The sequence below is a fragment of the Mobula hypostoma genome, chromosome 18, assembly GCF_963921235.1.
Source record: "Mobula hypostoma chromosome 18, sMobHyp1.1, whole genome shotgun sequence".
Taxonomy (NCBI): domain Eukaryota; kingdom Metazoa; phylum Chordata; class Chondrichthyes; order Myliobatiformes; family Myliobatidae; genus Mobula; species Mobula hypostoma.
Genome location: NC_086114.1, coordinates 2927501 through 2944617, shown reverse-complemented (window position 1 = coordinate 2944617; position 17117 = coordinate 2927501). Strand labels below are relative to the sequence as shown.

Below are 17117 nucleotides of genomic sequence, written 5' to 3'. Positions count from 1 at the left end.
GATATTTTGGGCTGAGACCCTTCATCAGGATGGCTATTTATTCCCATCTATAGATGCTGCCTGACCTGCTGAGCTCTTCCAACACATTGTGTGTGTCTGCAGTACCTCTTGTGTCTATGCTCCTCTGCCAAGCCTTTTTGTTAATGAAAGAGATATGGTTTTCCCTTATGAGACACTCACCACATCTAGTAATTTAATGAGCTGCCTTTATTAAACGGAAGGTCTCCCTTCATCCTTTTTTTCAGTCTAAATGACATAATTTTGAACCTGACTCCACAGGCTATCATTTCATTTCTTCACCTGGTGGACAAATCTTCTTTCAACCAAAGATGATGGCTGGAAGCTTCTGAACTGATGTATAACGCCATTACGTGCCCGTACCCTGTACTCAGACAGCATTCTGTAATGGCAGCAGAGAAGCAAGGCTACAGTCCATGGTCAGGCACAAGCCACAGAGCTGTGGTCTTCACCAAATGCTCACTACACGTCATGCACATCTGTCGCCCAAGGAAATCAGCAGGCCCACCAACCCCAAGAGCAAAAACATCAGCAAAGGAACTTCTACACAACCTGCCACACAGAATGTAAAACCTCTGTCCCCAGACTATATTCCAAAAGAAGATTTGTGCTTTTAAACCGACACCTCATGCAGTAGGTACCTCGAAAATTAAACTCAAGATAATGCAAAAGGTGCTTTCCTATACCATTACCCCTACCAGAAACACACCTTCACTCTAGAGAGAGGAGAGTATTTGCAGCTCCCCAACTAGAAAGCTGAGGAGGCTCATTCAAGGAATATATTCATGAAAGAAGTCAAAGGGATTTTTTAGAGATAATCACAAAATTAATGGAAATTGAATTCATGCAGAAAAGTAGAACTGAGGTAAAGATCAGCATGAGGGGCCAAATGGTCCTCTCCTCCTTCTGTTTCATCATCATCATAGCCTCATGATCATGATTATTCTTGGCAAACGGTTTACCATTGTCTTCTCCTGGGCAGTGACTTTACAAGTCTGGTGACCCTCCTATTATCAATACTCTTCAGAGATTGTCTGCCTGGCATCAGTGGTCGCATAACCAGAACCTGTGACTTGCACCAGCTGCTCATATGACCATCCACCACCTGCTGCCATGGCTTCATATGTCCCTGATCAGGGGGCTAAACAGGTGCTTCACCTTGCCCAAGGGTGACCTGTAGGCTAGCGGAGGGAAGGAGCTCCTTACCAAGAGGTACTTCCTTTGGCAAAGGTGTTACCTCCACCCCATTAGCCAGTGTCTCTGTATTATCTTCCAATATTTTTATGTTCTCCATTCCTTACCCCTGATCAGCTGGAGTCCTTGGACATCGAAACACCAGGCATATTAAGTGGGACGAAGGGTCTCAGCCTGAAACGTCGACTGTACCTCTTCCTAGAGATGCTGCCTGGCCTGCTGCATTCACTAGCAACTTTGATGTGTGTTGCTTGAATTTCCAGCATCTGCAGAATTCCTGTTGTTTGCATATTTCATTGACTGTTTCCACAAAGTTTGTTTTTTCTCCTTCTTGGCTAATGTTTGAGAAATGTTTAACTTTTGTAAAACCTGACTCAAGTCTTGCAAACAATAGGACAAGATAAAGAAGAAGATTAGCTTTTTGTCACATGGATGTAGAAAGATAGCGAAATGCTTCATTTGTGTCATTGTTTGCGATGTGCTGGGGGCAGCCTCATTGTGTCGACATGCATCCATTGCTGGCAATGCACATCATGCCCACAGCATACTAATCCTAACCCATTCGTCTTTGGAATATGTAAGGAAACTGAAGCCCACATGGTAATGGGAAGAATGTATAAACTCCTTACAGATGGCTGCACGAATTGAACTCTGATCGGTGGTTGCTGCTGCCGTAAAGCGATTGCACTGACCACTACACTGTCGTGCCACCCTCATGATGTAGTAAACATCTTTTCCTTTACTAAGCCTGCAACCAACAAGCTGTTTCTTCTCTGAATATTCCTTTATGTTCTAAATAGACCACCCTCCACCCTCAGTCTCCCCCTCCTTCCTGTAACTGCCCTGTTCCCATTCTGAATTTCTGAATAACCTCAGCTGGAACACATATGATGGAAAAGCATCGACATCACTCTGAGAGCATGAAAAATAGGCTATGCACCTTCGCAAATACCAAGAGGCAGGCAGCAAGGTACGTTCAGGAAAGGATGACAGTTACTTTAAGAAGACCTCAGGGACAAATTGCAAAGCAATTCTGCTTTTTACACCCAGAGGCCACCTTATTAGGTACACCTATACACCTGCTCGTTAATGCAAATATCTAATAATCCAATCATGTGGTAACAACTCAATGCATAAAAGCATGTAGACATGGTTAAGATGTTCTGTTCTTGTTCAGAACAAACATCAGAATTGGGAAGACATGCAAGCTGAGTGACATTGACCATAGAATTACTGTTGGTGCCAGTCAGGGTGGTTTAAGTATCTTCAAAACTACTGATCTCTTGGAATTTTCATGCACAACAGTTGCTAGAGCTTTCAGAGAATGGTGTGAGAAACAAAAACATCCAGTCAGCTGCAGTCCTCTGGGCAGAAATGCCTTGTTAATGAGCGAGATGAGAGGAGAATGGCCAGACTAGTTCAAGCTGACAGGGAGGTGACAGTAACTGGGATAACCACACATTACAACAGTGGTGTGCAGAAGAGCATCTCTGAAAGCACTGTACGTTGAACTTTGAGGTGGTTGGGCTACATGAGCAGAAGACTCTGAACATACACTGAGTGGTCACTGTTAGGTACAGGAGGTAGCTAATAAAGTGGTCACTGAGTGTATGTCAAAATCATAACATGAAACAGAGAAATTGTTCGTGCGTAAATCCTTATAATCCTTAACAGGGACTTTAATCTTTGAAACGTGGTCAACAACTGTCTCAGGGTTTCATTCGCTGCCTGGCTGGTGCGTGTGTGGGCAGGAGATTTACTGCGGGGCACCATTAACCTAACTTTGCCATTCTTTCTGGATAATGATTAAACAAATTGTTTTCTTTTAAGAAAACAAACAGCAGCATACAATTGCTGTAACCTTGGGGCAGGTTGAAGCTGCACAGACCGGTTAGGATTGGTAAAGTCCACAGTCTGATGAGTAAATCGCTGAAGGACTGTTTCCAAAACACAGCAAGTGCTTGGAAAGACAGAGGCAGAGGGATTCTTGCAATCCTCTGTCTCAGTCCGGAGGGATTGCAAAGCATCTGCCTTCACAGGTGAATAGGACGCTGATACATTTCCCGACGTGACTTCTGCTGGACTCAGGAACAGGTATCCGGAGAGTAACGTTCTCTGTTTGATTTTTGAGATCCTGGCGCATTGATTGAGATGGATGCTGCAGGAGTCTGGACCATGTTAGAACGCACATGTAGGATCCTCGGGATCATTACAGCTGCAGGTAAGTGAAATAAAGCAATTGTCCATTACCATTAGCCACAGTAAACCAACCTCAGACAATTAAAACTCATAAATAGTTATAACCGTGCAACCATCAGGCTCCTGAACCAGTGTGGATAACTTCAATCACCTCAACTCTGAACTGGTTCCACAACCAATAGACTCACTTTCAAGGACCTGACAACTCATGCTCTCAGTATTATTTGTTTCTTTTATTTGAATAATTTGTCTTCTTTTGCACATTAATTGTTTGTCAGTCTTTGTTTAAGTAAAGTTTCGTATAAATTCTTTTGTATTTCTTTATTTTCCTGTAAGTGCCACAGGAAAACAAATCTCCAGGTTGTATACGGTGACATACAGGTACTTTGATAATACACTTACTTTGACTTTGACCAAACCGCCAGCCCTCATTACCTGTGTGTCTCCGGCACATTCATCTTTCTGGCTTTGGGCTTTGCGGGGAAGGCATTTATCATCCATCCCCAGGTGGTGATGAGCCTCGTTCTGGAACTGTTGCAGTTTTTCTGGAAAAGATTCTCCTACCATGCTGACAGTTTGAGCATTCCACGATTTCGATCCAGGAACCATGAAGGAACAGAGATATTTTTCCAAGTTAGGATAGAAAGCAGGCTGGAGGTGTACCTGCCGGTGTGGCATTCTCATGTGCTTTTCAATGGCTGTGGACACAGGTTTGGAGGTCTGGTTTGAGTAGCCTGGGCAGGTAACTGCAGTGCATTTTGTAGGTGGTGAAACCACTACCCGCTGGTCAGGAAGGGAATGTTTAGAATGGAGAATAAAAAGTAATCTGCTTTCTCCCAGACAGCATCAAGCTTGCTGACTATTAATTGTGTTGGACTCGTCCCGAAAAATGAAGACTATGCCATCACTCACCTGACAGTAGTCTTGTTGGTGAAGGAAGTATTTCGGGGATTGCTATAAGGTGATTAACTCATCACAAGAAAGCATGGAGAATGGGGTTAATGTAAGATTAGTTTAAACAGGTGAGTGGAGGTCAGCAGGAATGGGGTTAATGTAAGATTAGTTTAAACAGGTGAGTGGAGGTCAGCAGGAATGGGGTTAATGTAAGATTAGTATGAACAGGTGAGTGGAGGTCAGCAGGAATGGGATTAATGTAAGATTAGTTTAAACAGGTGAGTGGAGGTCAGCAGGAATGGGGTTAATGTAAGATTAGTTTAAACAGGTGAGTGGAGGTCAGCAGGAATGGGGTTAATGTAAGATTAGTTTAAACAGGTGAGTGGAGGTCAGCAGGAATGGGGTTAATGTAAGATTAGTATGAACAGGTGAGTGGAGGTCAGCAGGAATGGGATTAATGTAAGATTAGTTTAAACAGGTGAGTGGAGGTCAGCAGGAATGGGGTTAATGTAAAATTAGTATGAACAGGTGAGTGGAGGTCAGCAGGAGTGGGGTTAATGTAAAATTAGTATGAACAGGTGAGTGGAGGTCAGCAGGAATGGGGTTAATGTAAGATTAGTATGAACAGGTGAGTGGAGGTCAGCAGGAATGGATTAATGTAAGATTAGTTTAAATAGGTGAGTGGAGGTCAGCAGGAATGGGGTTAATGTAAGATTAGTATGAACAGGTGAGTGGAGGTCAGCAGGAATGGGGTTAATGTAAGATTAGTTTAAACAGGTGAGTGGAGGTCAGCAGGAATGGAGTTAATGTAAGATTAGTTTAAACAGGTGAGTGGAGGTCAGCAGGAATGGGGTTAATGTAAGATTAGTTTAAACAGGTGAGTGGAGGTCAGCAGGAATGGGGTTAATGTAAGATTAGTTTAAACAGGTGAGAGGAGGTCAGCAGGAATGGGGTTAATGTAAGATTAGTTTAAACAGGTGAGTGGAGGTCAGCAGGAATGGGATTAATGTAAGATTAGTTTAAACAGGTGAGTGGAGGTCAGCAGGAATGGGGTTAATGTAAAATTAGTATGAACAGGTGAGTGGAGGTCAGCAGGAGTGGGGTTAATGTAAAATTAGTATGAACAGGTGAGTGGAGGTCAGCAGGAATGGGGTTAATGTAAGATTAGTATGAACAGGTGAGTGGAGGTCAGCAGGAATGGATTAATGTAAGATTAGTTTAAATAGGTGAGTGGAGGTCAGCAGGAATGGGGTTAATGTAAGATTAGTTTAAACAGGTGAGTGGAGGTCAGCAGGAATGGGGTTAATGTAAGATTAGTATGAACAGGTGAGTGGAGGTCAGCAGGAATGGGGTTAATGTAAGATTAGTTTAAACAGGTGAGTGGAGGTCAGCAGGAATGGGGTTAATGTAAGATTAGTTTAAACAGGTGAGTGGAGGTAAGCAGGAATGGGGTTAATGTAAAATTAGTATGAACAGGTGATTGGAGGTCAGCAGGAATGGGGTTAATGTAAGATTAGTATGAACAGGTGAGTGGAGGTCAGCAGGAATGGGGTTAATGTAAGATTAGTATGAACAGGTGAGTGGAGGTCAGCAGGAATGGGGTTAATGTAAGATTAGTTTAAACAGGTGAGTGGAGGTCAGCAGGAATGGAGTTAATGTAAGATTAGTTTAAACAGGTGAGTGGAGGTCAGCAGGAATGGGGTTAATGTAAGATTAGTTTAAACAGGTGAGTGGAGGTCAGCAGGAATGGGGTTAATGTAAGATTAGTATGAACAGGTGAGTGGCGGTCAGCAGGAATGGGGTTAATGTAAGATTAGTATGAACAGGTGAGTGGAGGTCAGCAGGAATGGGGTTAATGTAAGATTAGTTTAAACAGGTGAGTGGAGGTCAGCAGGAATGGGGTTAATGTAAGATTAGTTTAAACAGGTGAGTGGAAGTCAGCAGGAATGGGGTTAATGTAAGATTAGCTTAAACAGGTGAGTGGAGGTCAGCAGAAATGGGGTTAATGTAAGATTAGTTTAAACAGGTGAGTGGAGGTCAGCAGGAATGGGGTTAATGTAAGATTAGTTTAAACAGGTGAGTGGAGGTCAGCAGGAATGGGATTAATGTAAGATTAGTTTAAACAGGTGAGTGGAGGTCAGCAGGAATGGGGTTAATGTAAAATTAGTATGAACAGGTGAGTGGAGGTCAGCAGGAATGGGGTTAATGGAAGATTAGTATGAACAGGTGAGTGGCGGTCAGCAGGAATGGGGTTAATGTAAGATTAGTATGAACAGGTGAGTGGAGGTCAGCAGGAATGGATTAATGTAAGATTAGTTTAAACAGGTGAGTGGAGGTCAGCAGGAATGGGGTTAATGTAAGATTAGTATGAACAGGTGAGTGGAGGTCAGCAGGAATGGGGTTAATGTAAGATTAGTTTAAACAGGTGAGTGGAGGTCAGCAGGAATGGAGTTAATGTAAGATTAGTTTAAACAGGTGAGTGGAGGTCAGCAGGAATGGGGTTAATGTAAGATTAGTTTAAACAGGTGAGTGGAGGTCAGCAGGAATGGGGTTAATGTAAGATTAGTTTAAACAGGTGAGAGGAGGTCAGCAGGAATGGGGTTAATGTAAGATTAGTTTAAACAGGTGAGTGGAGGTCAGCAGGAATGGGATTAATGTAAGATTAGTTTAAACAGGTGAGTGGAGGTCAGCAGGAATGGGGTTAATGTAAAATTAGTATGAACAGGTGAGTGGAGGTCAGCAGGAGTGGGGTTAATGTAAAATTAGTATGAACAGGTGAGTGGAGGTCAGCAGGAATGGGGTTAATGTAAGATTAGTATGAACAGGTGAGTGGAGGTCAGCAGGAATGGATTAATGTAAGATTAGTTTAAATAGGTGAGTGGAGGTCAGCAGGAATGGGGTTAATGTAAGATTAGTTTAAACAGGTGAGTGGAGGTCAGCAGGAATGGGGTTAATGTAAGATTAGTATGAACAGGTGAGTGGAGGTCAGCAGGAATGGGGTTAATGTAAGATTAGTTTAAACAGGTGAGTGGAGGTCAGCAGGAATGGGGTTAATGTAAGATTAGTTTAAACAGGTGAGTGGAGGTAAGCAGGAATGGGGTTAATGTAAAATTAGTATGAACAGGTGATTGGAGGTCAGCAGGAATGGGGTTAATGTAAGATTAGTATGAACAGGTGAGTGGAGGTCAGCAGGAATGGGGTTAATGTAAGATTAGTATGAACAGGTGAGTGGAGGTCAGCAGGAATGGGGTTAATGTAAGATTAGTTTAAACAGGTGAGTGGAGGTCAGCAGGAATGGAGTTAATGTAAGATTAGTTTAAACAGGTGAGTGGAGGTCAGCAGGAATGGGGTTAATGTAAGATTAGTTTAAACAGGTGAGTGGAGGTCAGCAGGAATGGGGTTAATGTAAGATTAGTATGAACAGGTGAGTGGCGGTCAGCAGGAATGGGGTTAATGTAAGATTAGTATGAACAGGTGAGTGGAGGTCAGCAGGAATGGGGTTAATGTAAGATTAGTTTAAACAGGTGAGTGGAGGTCAGCAGGAATGGGGTTAATGTAAGATTAGTTTAAACAGGTGAGTGGAAGTCAGCAGGAATGGGGTTAATGTAAGATTAGCTTAAACAGGTGAGTGGAGGTCAGCAGGAATGGGGTTAATGTAAGATTAGTTTAAACAGGTGAGTGGAGGTCAGCAGGAATGGGGTTAATGTAAGATTAGTTTAAACAGGTGAGTGGAGGTCAGCAGGAATGGGATTAATGTAAGATTAGTTTAAACAGGTGAGTGGAGGTCAGCAGGAATGGGGTTAATGTAAAATTAGTATGAACAGGTGAGTGGAGGTCAGCAGGAATGGGGTTAATGGAAGATTAGTATGAACAGGTGAGTGGCGGTCAGCAGGAATGGGGTTAATGTAAGATTAGTATGAACAGGTGAGTGGAGGTCAGCAGGAATGGATTAATGTAAGATTAGTTTAAATAGGTGAGTGGAGGTCAGCAGGAATGGGGTTAATGTAAGATTAGTATGAACAGGTGAGTGGAGGTCAGCAGGAATGGGGTTAATGTAAGATTAGTTTAAACAGGTGAGTGGAGGTCAGCAGGAATGGAGTTAATGTAAGATTAGTTTAAACAGGTGAGTGGAGGTCAGCAGGAATGGGGTTAATGTAAGATTAGTTTAAACAGGTGAGTGGAGGTCAGCAGGAATGGGGTTAATGTAAGATTAGTATGAACAGGTGAGTGGCGGTCAGCAGGAATGGGGTTAATGTAAGATTAGTATGAACAGGTGAGTGGAGGTCAGCAGGAATGGATTAATGTAAGATTAGTTTAAATAGGTGAGTGGAGGTCAGCAGGAATGGGGTTAATGTAAGATTAGTATGAACAGGTGAGTGGAGGTCAGCAGGAATGGGGTTAATGTAAGATTAGTTTAAACAGGTGAGTGGAGGTCAGCAGGAATGGAGTTAATGTAAGATTAGTTTAAACAGGTGAGTGGAGGTCAGCAGGAATGGGGTTAATGTAAGATTAGTTTAAACAGGTGAGTGGAGGTCAGCAGGAATGGGGTTAGTGTAAGATTAGTTTAAACAGGTGAGTGGAGGTCAGCAGGAATGGGGTTAATGTAAGATTAGTTTAAACAGGTGAGTGGAGGTCAGCAGGAATGGGATTAATGTAAGATTAGTTTAAACAGGTGAGTGGAGGTCAGCAGGAATGGGGTTAATGTAAAATTAGTATGAAAAGGTGAGTGGAGGTCAGCAGGAGTGGGGTTAATGTAAAATTAGTATGAACAGGTGAGTGGAGGTCAGCAGGAATGGGGTTAATGTAAGATTAGTATGAACAGGTGAGTGGAGGTCAGCAGGAATGGATTAATGTAAGATTAGTTTAAATAGGTGAGTGGAGGTCAGCAGGAATGGGGTTAATGTAAGATTAGTTTAAACAGGTGAGTGGAGGTCAGCAGGAATGGGGTTAATGTAAGATTAGTATGAACAGGTGAGTGGAGGTCAGCAGGAATGGGGTTAATGTAAGATTAGTTTAAACAGGTGAGTGGAGGTCAGCAGGAATGGGGTTAATGTAAGATTAGTTTAAACAGGTGAGTGGAGGTAAGCAGGAATGGGGTTAATGTAAAATTAGTATGAACAGGTGATTGGAGGTCAGCAGGAATGGGGTTAATGTAAGATTAGTATGAACAGGTGAGTGGAGGTCAGCAGGAATGGGGTTAATGTAAGATTAGTATGAACAGGTGAGTGGAGGTCAGCAGGAATGGGGTTAATGTAAGATTAGTTTAAACAGGTGAGTGGAGGTCAGCAGGAATGGGGTTAATGTAAGATTAGTTTAAACAGGTGAGTGGAGGTCAGCAGGAATGGAGTTAATGTAAGATTAGTTTAAACAGGTGAGTGGAGGTCAGCAGGAATGGGGTTAATGTAAGATTAGTTTAAACAGGTGAGTGGAGGTCAGCAGGAATGGGGTTAATGTAAGATTAGTATGAACAGGTGAGTGGCGGTCAGCAGGAATGGGGTTAATGTAAGATTAGTATGAACAGGTGAGTGGAGGTCAGCAGGAATGGGGTTAATGTAAGATTAGTTTAAACAGGTGAGTGGAGGTCAGCAGGAATGGGGTTAATGTAAGATTAGTTTAAACAGGTGAGTGGAAGTCAGCAGGAATGGGGTTAATGTAAGATTAGCTTAAACAGGTGAGTGGAGGTCAGCAGGAATGGGGTTAATGTAAGATTAGTTTAAACAGGTGAGTGGAGGTCAGCAGGAATGGGGTTAATGTAAGATTAGTTTAAACAGGTGAGTGGAGGTCAGCAGGAATGGGATTAATGTAAGATTAGTTTAAACAGGTGAGTGGAGGTCAGCAGGAATGGGGTTAATGTAAAATTAGTATGAACAGGTGAGTGGAGGTCAGCAGGAATGGGGTTAATGTAAGATTAGTATGAACAGGTGAGTGGCGGTCAGCAGGAATGGGGTTAATGTAAGATTAGTATGAACAGGTGAGTGGAGGTCAGCAGGAATGGGGTTAATGTAAGATTAGTATGAACAGGTGAGTGGAGGTCAGCAGGAATGGGGTTAATGTAAGATTAGTTTAAACAGGTAAGTGGAGGTCAGCAGGAATGGGGTTAATGTAAGATTAGTTTAAACAGGTGAGTGGAGGTCAGCAGGAATGGGGTTAATGTAAGATTAGTATGAACAGGTGAGTGGAGGTCAGCAGGAATGGGGTTAATGTAAGATTAGTTTAAACAGGTGAGTGGAGGTCAGCAGGAATGGGGTTAATGTAAGATTAGTTTAAACAGGTGAGTGGAGGTAAGCAGGAATGGGGTTAATGTAAAATTAGTATGAACAGGTGATTGGAGGTCAGCAGGAATGGGGTTAATGTAAGATTAGTATGAACAGGTGAGTGGAGGTCAGCAGGAATGGGGTTAATGTAAGATTAGTATGAACAGGTGAGTGGAGGTCAGCAGGAATGGGGTTAATGTAAGATTAGTTTAAACAGGTGAGTGGAGGTCAGCAGGAATGGGGTTAATGTAAGATTAGTTTAAACAGGTGAGTGGAGGTCAGCAGGAATGGGGTTAATGTAAGATTAGTTTAAACAGGTGAGTGGAGGTCAGCAGGAATGGGGTTAATGTAAGATTAGTTTAAACAGGTGAGTGGAGGTCAGCAGGAATGGGGTTAATGTAAGATTAGTATGAACAGGTGAGTGGCGGTCAGCAGGAATGGGGTTAATGTAAGATTAGTATGAACAGGTGAGTGGAGGTCAGCAGGAATGGGGTTAATGTAAGATTAGTTTAAACAGGTGAGTGGAGGTCAGCAGGAATGGGGTTAATGTAAGATTAGTTTAAACAGGTGAGTGGAAGTCAGCAGGAATGGGGTTAATGTAAGATTAGCTTAAACAGGTGAGTGGAGGTCAGCAGGAATGGGGTTAATGTAAGATTAGTTTAAACAGGTGAGTGGAGGTAAGCAGGAATGGGGTTAATGTAAGATTAGTTTAAACAGGTGAGTGGAGGTCAGCAGGAATGGGATTAATGTAAGATTAGTTTAAACAGGTGAGTGGAGGTCAGCAGGAATGGGGTTAATGTAAAATTAGTATGAACAGGTGAGTGGAGGTCAGCAGGAATGGGGTTAATGTAAGATTAGTATGAACAGGTGAGTGGCGGTCAGCAGGAATGGGGTTAATGTAAGATTAGTATGAACAGGTGAGTGGAGGTCAGCAGGAATGGGGTTAATGTAAGATTAGTATGAACAGGTGAGTGGAGGTCAGCAGGAATGGGGTTAATGTAAGATTAGTTTAAACAGGTAAGTGGAGGTCAGCAAGGTCAGTTGCTATGTGGGACACGCAGATACACTCAGTGGCCACTTTATTAGATTCACCTGTACACCTGTGCATTTATACAAATATTAAACAGACAATTGTGTGGCAGCAACTCAATGCATAAAAGCATGCAGACATGGTCAAGAGGTTCAGTTGTTGTTTAGACCAAACATCAGAATGGGGAAGAAGTGTGATCTAAGTGACTTTGATCGGGGAATGATTGTTGGTGCCAGATGGGGTGGTTTGAGTATCTCAGAAACTGCTGATCTCCTGGGATTTTCATGCACAACAGACTCTAGAGTTTACAGATAATGGTGCGAGAAACGAAAACCCTCCAGTGAGTAGCAGATCGGTGGGTGAAAACACCCTGTTAATGAGGGAGGTCGGAAGAGAATCACCAAACTGGTTCAGGGTGACAGGAAGGCAACGTTAACTCAAATAACCACACGTTACAACAGAGGTGTGCAGAAGAGCATCTCTGAATGCACATCATATCGATCTGTGAAGTGGGTGGGCTACAGCAGCAGAAGACCACGAACATACACTCGGTGGCCACTTTATTAGGTACATACTATATTCTACCTTGAAGTTCATGTTTATGCAGGCATTTACAGGAAAATAAAGAAATACAATAGAATTTACGAAATGCTACAAATAACCAAGGCAGAACAATGTGCAAAAGAAGACAAATTGTGTAAATAAGAAAAGTAGGTTCATTATAAATAACTGTGTTCAAAGCTGAGACAGATTCCAACATCGCAGGAGAGATGAAATATATGGCAAGCAAGAGAAAATCTGCAGATACTGGAAATGTGAAGGAACACACACAAAATGCTGGAGGAACTCAGCAGGTCAGGCAGCCTTTATGCAAAAGAGTAAACAGTCAATGTTTTGGGCTGATCTTCAGGTCTCCGTTGTGAAAAAAACTATGTGGGGCAGGGAAGTGGAGCTGTGGCCAAGATCAGGCCGGCTGTGATTTTATAGAACATCAGAGCAGATTCAAGGGGCTGAATATCTAACATCTGCTCCTGTGCCTTAATCCATGTTCTAGTTTGGAGCAGCCCAAGCATCCTCCCGCAAAGTACTGAAATATTCACTGAATAGGTTAAATTCTGGACTTTGAAAGTGAAGCCAGCAATAATTCCTCACAGATGTGCAGGAGGGTTCTATGACACAGAATCCCAGAAATCCAAAAATAGAATGTTGACAGCTTGATAGACTCTTGGATGAAAAGTCGTACACACACTCACCACTGGAACAGTGTGGTATCTAAAAAGGATAATTCATGAAATGATATTTTGACAAGCTCAAATGAACTCAAACACTAATATAAATATCCAATCTGTTGTTCCCCTGTCCTGATGACAGGTCAGCAAACTGAAACATTAACTGTTTCTCCCTCCAGATGTTGTCTGGTTTGCTGAGTACTTCCAGAATTCTCTGTTTTTATATCAGACTTCCACAATCTGCAGCCCTTGCGTCTTGTAAATTGAAATCCCTTAACTCCTTCACAACATCCAATTAAAGACTCTGACGGAAGAATGGACAGGGAACTTGTCACTTACATCAAGTCAGTCTGATGAAGGGTCTCAGCATGAAACATCGTCTGTTTATTCATTTCCATAGATGCTGCCTGATCTGCTGAGTTCCTCCAGTATTTTGTGTGTGTTGCTCTGGATTTCCAGCATCTGCAGAATCTCGTGTGTATGAAATTGTTATTGGATTAGATAACTTTTCAGTGTAGGCCAATTTTGAAATCACCTAACAAGAACCCTCAGCTACAAAAACTTTTCACAAATTCACAATAAAGAATATGAAGTAGCAGATACTTCTTACATACTTCTTTGATCATTTAAAGCATCCAGTCTAATCTCAGGATCCAAATAATGTCACTGAGGTTGCATTCCAGGAGTTAGGAGAACCATTACTTTTCATTCAATAAATGTTTGAATAAGATTTCTCAAGTACTACGCAAATTAAACACTGCCTTTAACTCTTTAGTGTCCTTGCAGTTTAATGGGTACTGCAAATCCAACGAAAATCCTAGAAATATTTCAGGTATTTGTTTGAGCAAAGTTTCCAAATTAACATGGGAATAATTACATTGTTATAAAGATAACTATAAAGATCAGTTTTATTTATCACATGGGCCATCAAAACTTACGGTGAAATACTTCCTTTAATGTCAATAACCAATGCATCCAAGGATGTGGTGGGGGCAGCCCACAAGTGTCACCATGCCTCTGGCACCAACATAATATGTCCACGAGTTACTATCCCTAATTCATACATCTATGAAATTTGGGAAGAAACTGGGACCCAGAGGAAAGTACACAGTCACAGGGAGAATGTACAAACTCCTCCTCAGTGTTGTGCTAACCTTTACATGACATGGTGCCTGACATTTATTTTTAAGTCAATTAAAAGCCATTGTTGGCAGAGGGGTAAAAGTTTAAACAACAATCTGCCATATCTTTGGTAGAATTTGAACCTAGGCTGAATGAGGTAGCATTCCTCACTAAAGCTAAATCAGTCTCTAAGACCACAAGTCCATAAGACGCAGGAGCAGAATTAGGACATCTGGCCCATCGAGTCTGCTCCGCCATTCAATCAAGGCAGATCCTTTTCTTTTCTCCTCCTCCTCATCCCCAGTTCCTGGTCTTCTCCCTGTAACCTTTGGTTCCATATCCAACCAAGAAGCTATCTATCTCTGCTTTGAATACACCCAACAACCTGGCCTGCACAGCTGTATGTGGCAACAAATTCCACAAATTCACCACCCTTTGCCTAAAGAAATTTCTCCACATCTCTGTTTTGAAAGGGTGCCCCTCCATCCTGAGACTGTGCCCTCTTGTCCTAGACTCTCCCAGCATGGGAAACATCCTTTCCACATCTACTCTGTCTAGGCCTTTCAACATTTGAAAGGTTTCAATGAGATCCCCCTCATCCTTCTAAATTCCAGCAAGTACAGACCCAGAGCCATCAAACGTTCCTCGTATGATAACCCTTTCATTCCAGTCGAGGTCAGAGTTTACATGTTCTCATCTCCGGAGGTCAGGGTTCACATGTTTCCAGCCCTGGAGGTCAGAGTACACATGTTCCCGGCCCCAGAGGTTAGAGGTCACATGTTCCCAGTCTCTGCTGCTTTGCTGTTAGTGAGATATGGTTGTTGACTGATGAAATCAACCACACATTATTCACACTGTGCCTGCCCCAGCTCTCATGAGGCATAACCTACAACCAGGAAAAAAACATAGAACTAACCTGATCAAATATTTCTCATGGCTACAATCAGGCAGAGGTACAAGAACCTCAGGAACAGTTATTACCTGGAATCATCAGGCTCTTGAACCGGTGGGAATAACCACTCACCTCAGTACCCCCACACCACCAGGGTCAGGACTGTTATCACCCCACAACCGTCAGGCACCTGGACAGTGTGGACAACTTCACTCACCTCAGTACCCCCACACCACCAGGGTCAGGACTGTTATCACCCCACAACCGTCAGGCACCTGGACAGTGAGGGTAACTTCACTCACCTCAGTACCCCCACACCACCAGGGTCAGGACTGTTATCACCCCACAACCGTCAGGCTCCTGGACAGGGAGGGTAACTTCACTCACCTCAGTACCCCCACACCACCAGGGTCAGGACTGTTATCACCCCACAACCGTCAGGCTCCTGGACAGGGAGGGTAACTTCACTCACCTCAGTACCCCCACACCACCAGGGTCAGGACTGTTATCACCCCACAACCGTCAGGCTCCTGGACAGTGAGGGTACCTTCACTCACCTCAGTACCCCCACACCACCAGGGTCAGGCACCTGGACAGTGGGGATAACTTCACTCACCTCAATACTGTGTTGATTCCACAACCTACAGTCTCACTTTCGAGGACTCATGTTCTCAGTATTATTTATTTATTATTACCTGCATAATTTGTCTTTTGCACACTGGTTGTTTGTAAGTCCTTATTGTTTTCAGTTTTTCATAAATTCTGTTTATTATTTTTATTTTTGTCTGAATGCCCACAAGAAAATGAGTCACATAGTGATATATATGTAGTTTGATGATAAATTTATTTTGAACTTTGAACTTTCAATACACGGTGGTAAATTTCTGTCGGGACCACATTTAAAACAGCACACGTGGTATATCCAAGGCGGAAGTTGATAGTTTGCTGATTGGTCAGGGCATCAAAGGATATGGCGCTAAGGCAGGTGTACGGGGTTGAGTGGGATCCGGGATCAGCCTTGATGGAATGGTGGAGTAATTCATTGTGTCAAATGTTGGGGCCACAAAAGTAACCTTTAAAAGAGAGGTGGATATTTACTTGTAAAGGGAAATAATTAGAGGATCAATAACTAATTTTCAATTCAACTTTATTAACCAATCCTTTGACTACAACCTGATGAAAATTATTCTGGAAAACCAAATACATCACATCTTCTGGTTTCCCCTTTTCCATCCTCCTATTACACCCTTAAGCATGATTTCATTGAAAAATCCATGTTCGATCTGCTCAATCATCTTTTTATTTTCTAGCTTAATGCATCCTCCAATATAAGTTCAACTGGAGGGTGATCTGATTGGATTTCTGCTGGTTCTATTGATGGGTTGACTGGCCTCTCATGTTGTGGCAACCATACAAAAAACTGAAGTCAATTGTTGTCCTGGAATTTGTTAAAAGCTTCCAAACAGATTGCAAGGAATAAAAAGATTGGTGAGAGAAAATGTGAGAGTCTTGCCGATGGAGACAAAATAATTTATAGTGGAAAATCCAAGTTCAAGGTTAATTAGATTAGATTATGAAGACAGGTAGTCCTTTTTTATTGTCATTTAGTAATGCATGCATTAAGAAATGATACAATATTTCCTCTGGTGTGATATCACAAAACACAGGACAGACCAAGACTGAAAAACTGACAAAACCACATAATTATAACATATAGTTACAACAGTGCAACAATACCATAACTTGATGAAGAACAGTCCATGAGTACAGTAAAAGTTCAAAGTCTCTCAAATGTCCCACATCTCACGCAGACAGGAGAAGGAAGAAAAACTCTCCCTGCCATACCCGATCACGGTCCGACTCTGAGTCATCCGAAAACTTCGAGCTCTGATCAGCTCTCCGACACCAAGTACTGAGCGCCATCTCTGTCCAAACAATTTGACCTCAACCTCGGTCACCAACAGCAGGCAAAGCCGGGGATCTTGAGGCCTACCCTCCGAAAGATTCCCGACCATGCAGTAACGACAGCAGCGAACGAGTGTTTCAGAAATTTCTCCAGATGTTCCTCTGTGCTTGCACGTCCATTCTCCATCAAATCAGAATTGTCCACGGCCCCTATTTAACAGATACAATATCATTTTTCACCGGAGGGCTGCGCACGCGCATCGCGCTGCTCTCTCTCCTCCCTCCATGGATATAGCCAAATGAAACTGTGTTCCTCTGGGGCCAAGGTGAAAAACACATTTCCAACAGCACACAGCACACTGCACATAGCATAAATAGCA

General features: G+C 42.7%; 1 protein-coding gene across 2 annotated transcripts in view; it reads left to right on the top strand.

Annotated features, from left to right (window-relative positions):
• The first annotated feature begins 3091 nt into the window (after positions 1-3091).
• The window catches only part of tmem72 (transmembrane protein 72), a 35379-nt gene continuing 21353 nt past the window's right edge, over positions 3092-17117 (top strand). Inside the window, exons 1-2 of one of the 2 annotated variants that reach the window (XM_063070321.1) lie at positions 3092-3251; positions 3344-3433. In XM_063070321.1, coding sequence (XP_062926391.1) covers positions 3364-3433 — 70 coding nt within the window. In that variant the 5' untranslated portion in view covers positions 3092-3251; positions 3344-3363. Of the gene's footprint in view, positions 3434-17117 lie in introns of both variants that reach the window. The other variant, XM_063070320.1, reaches the window with a different exon arrangement.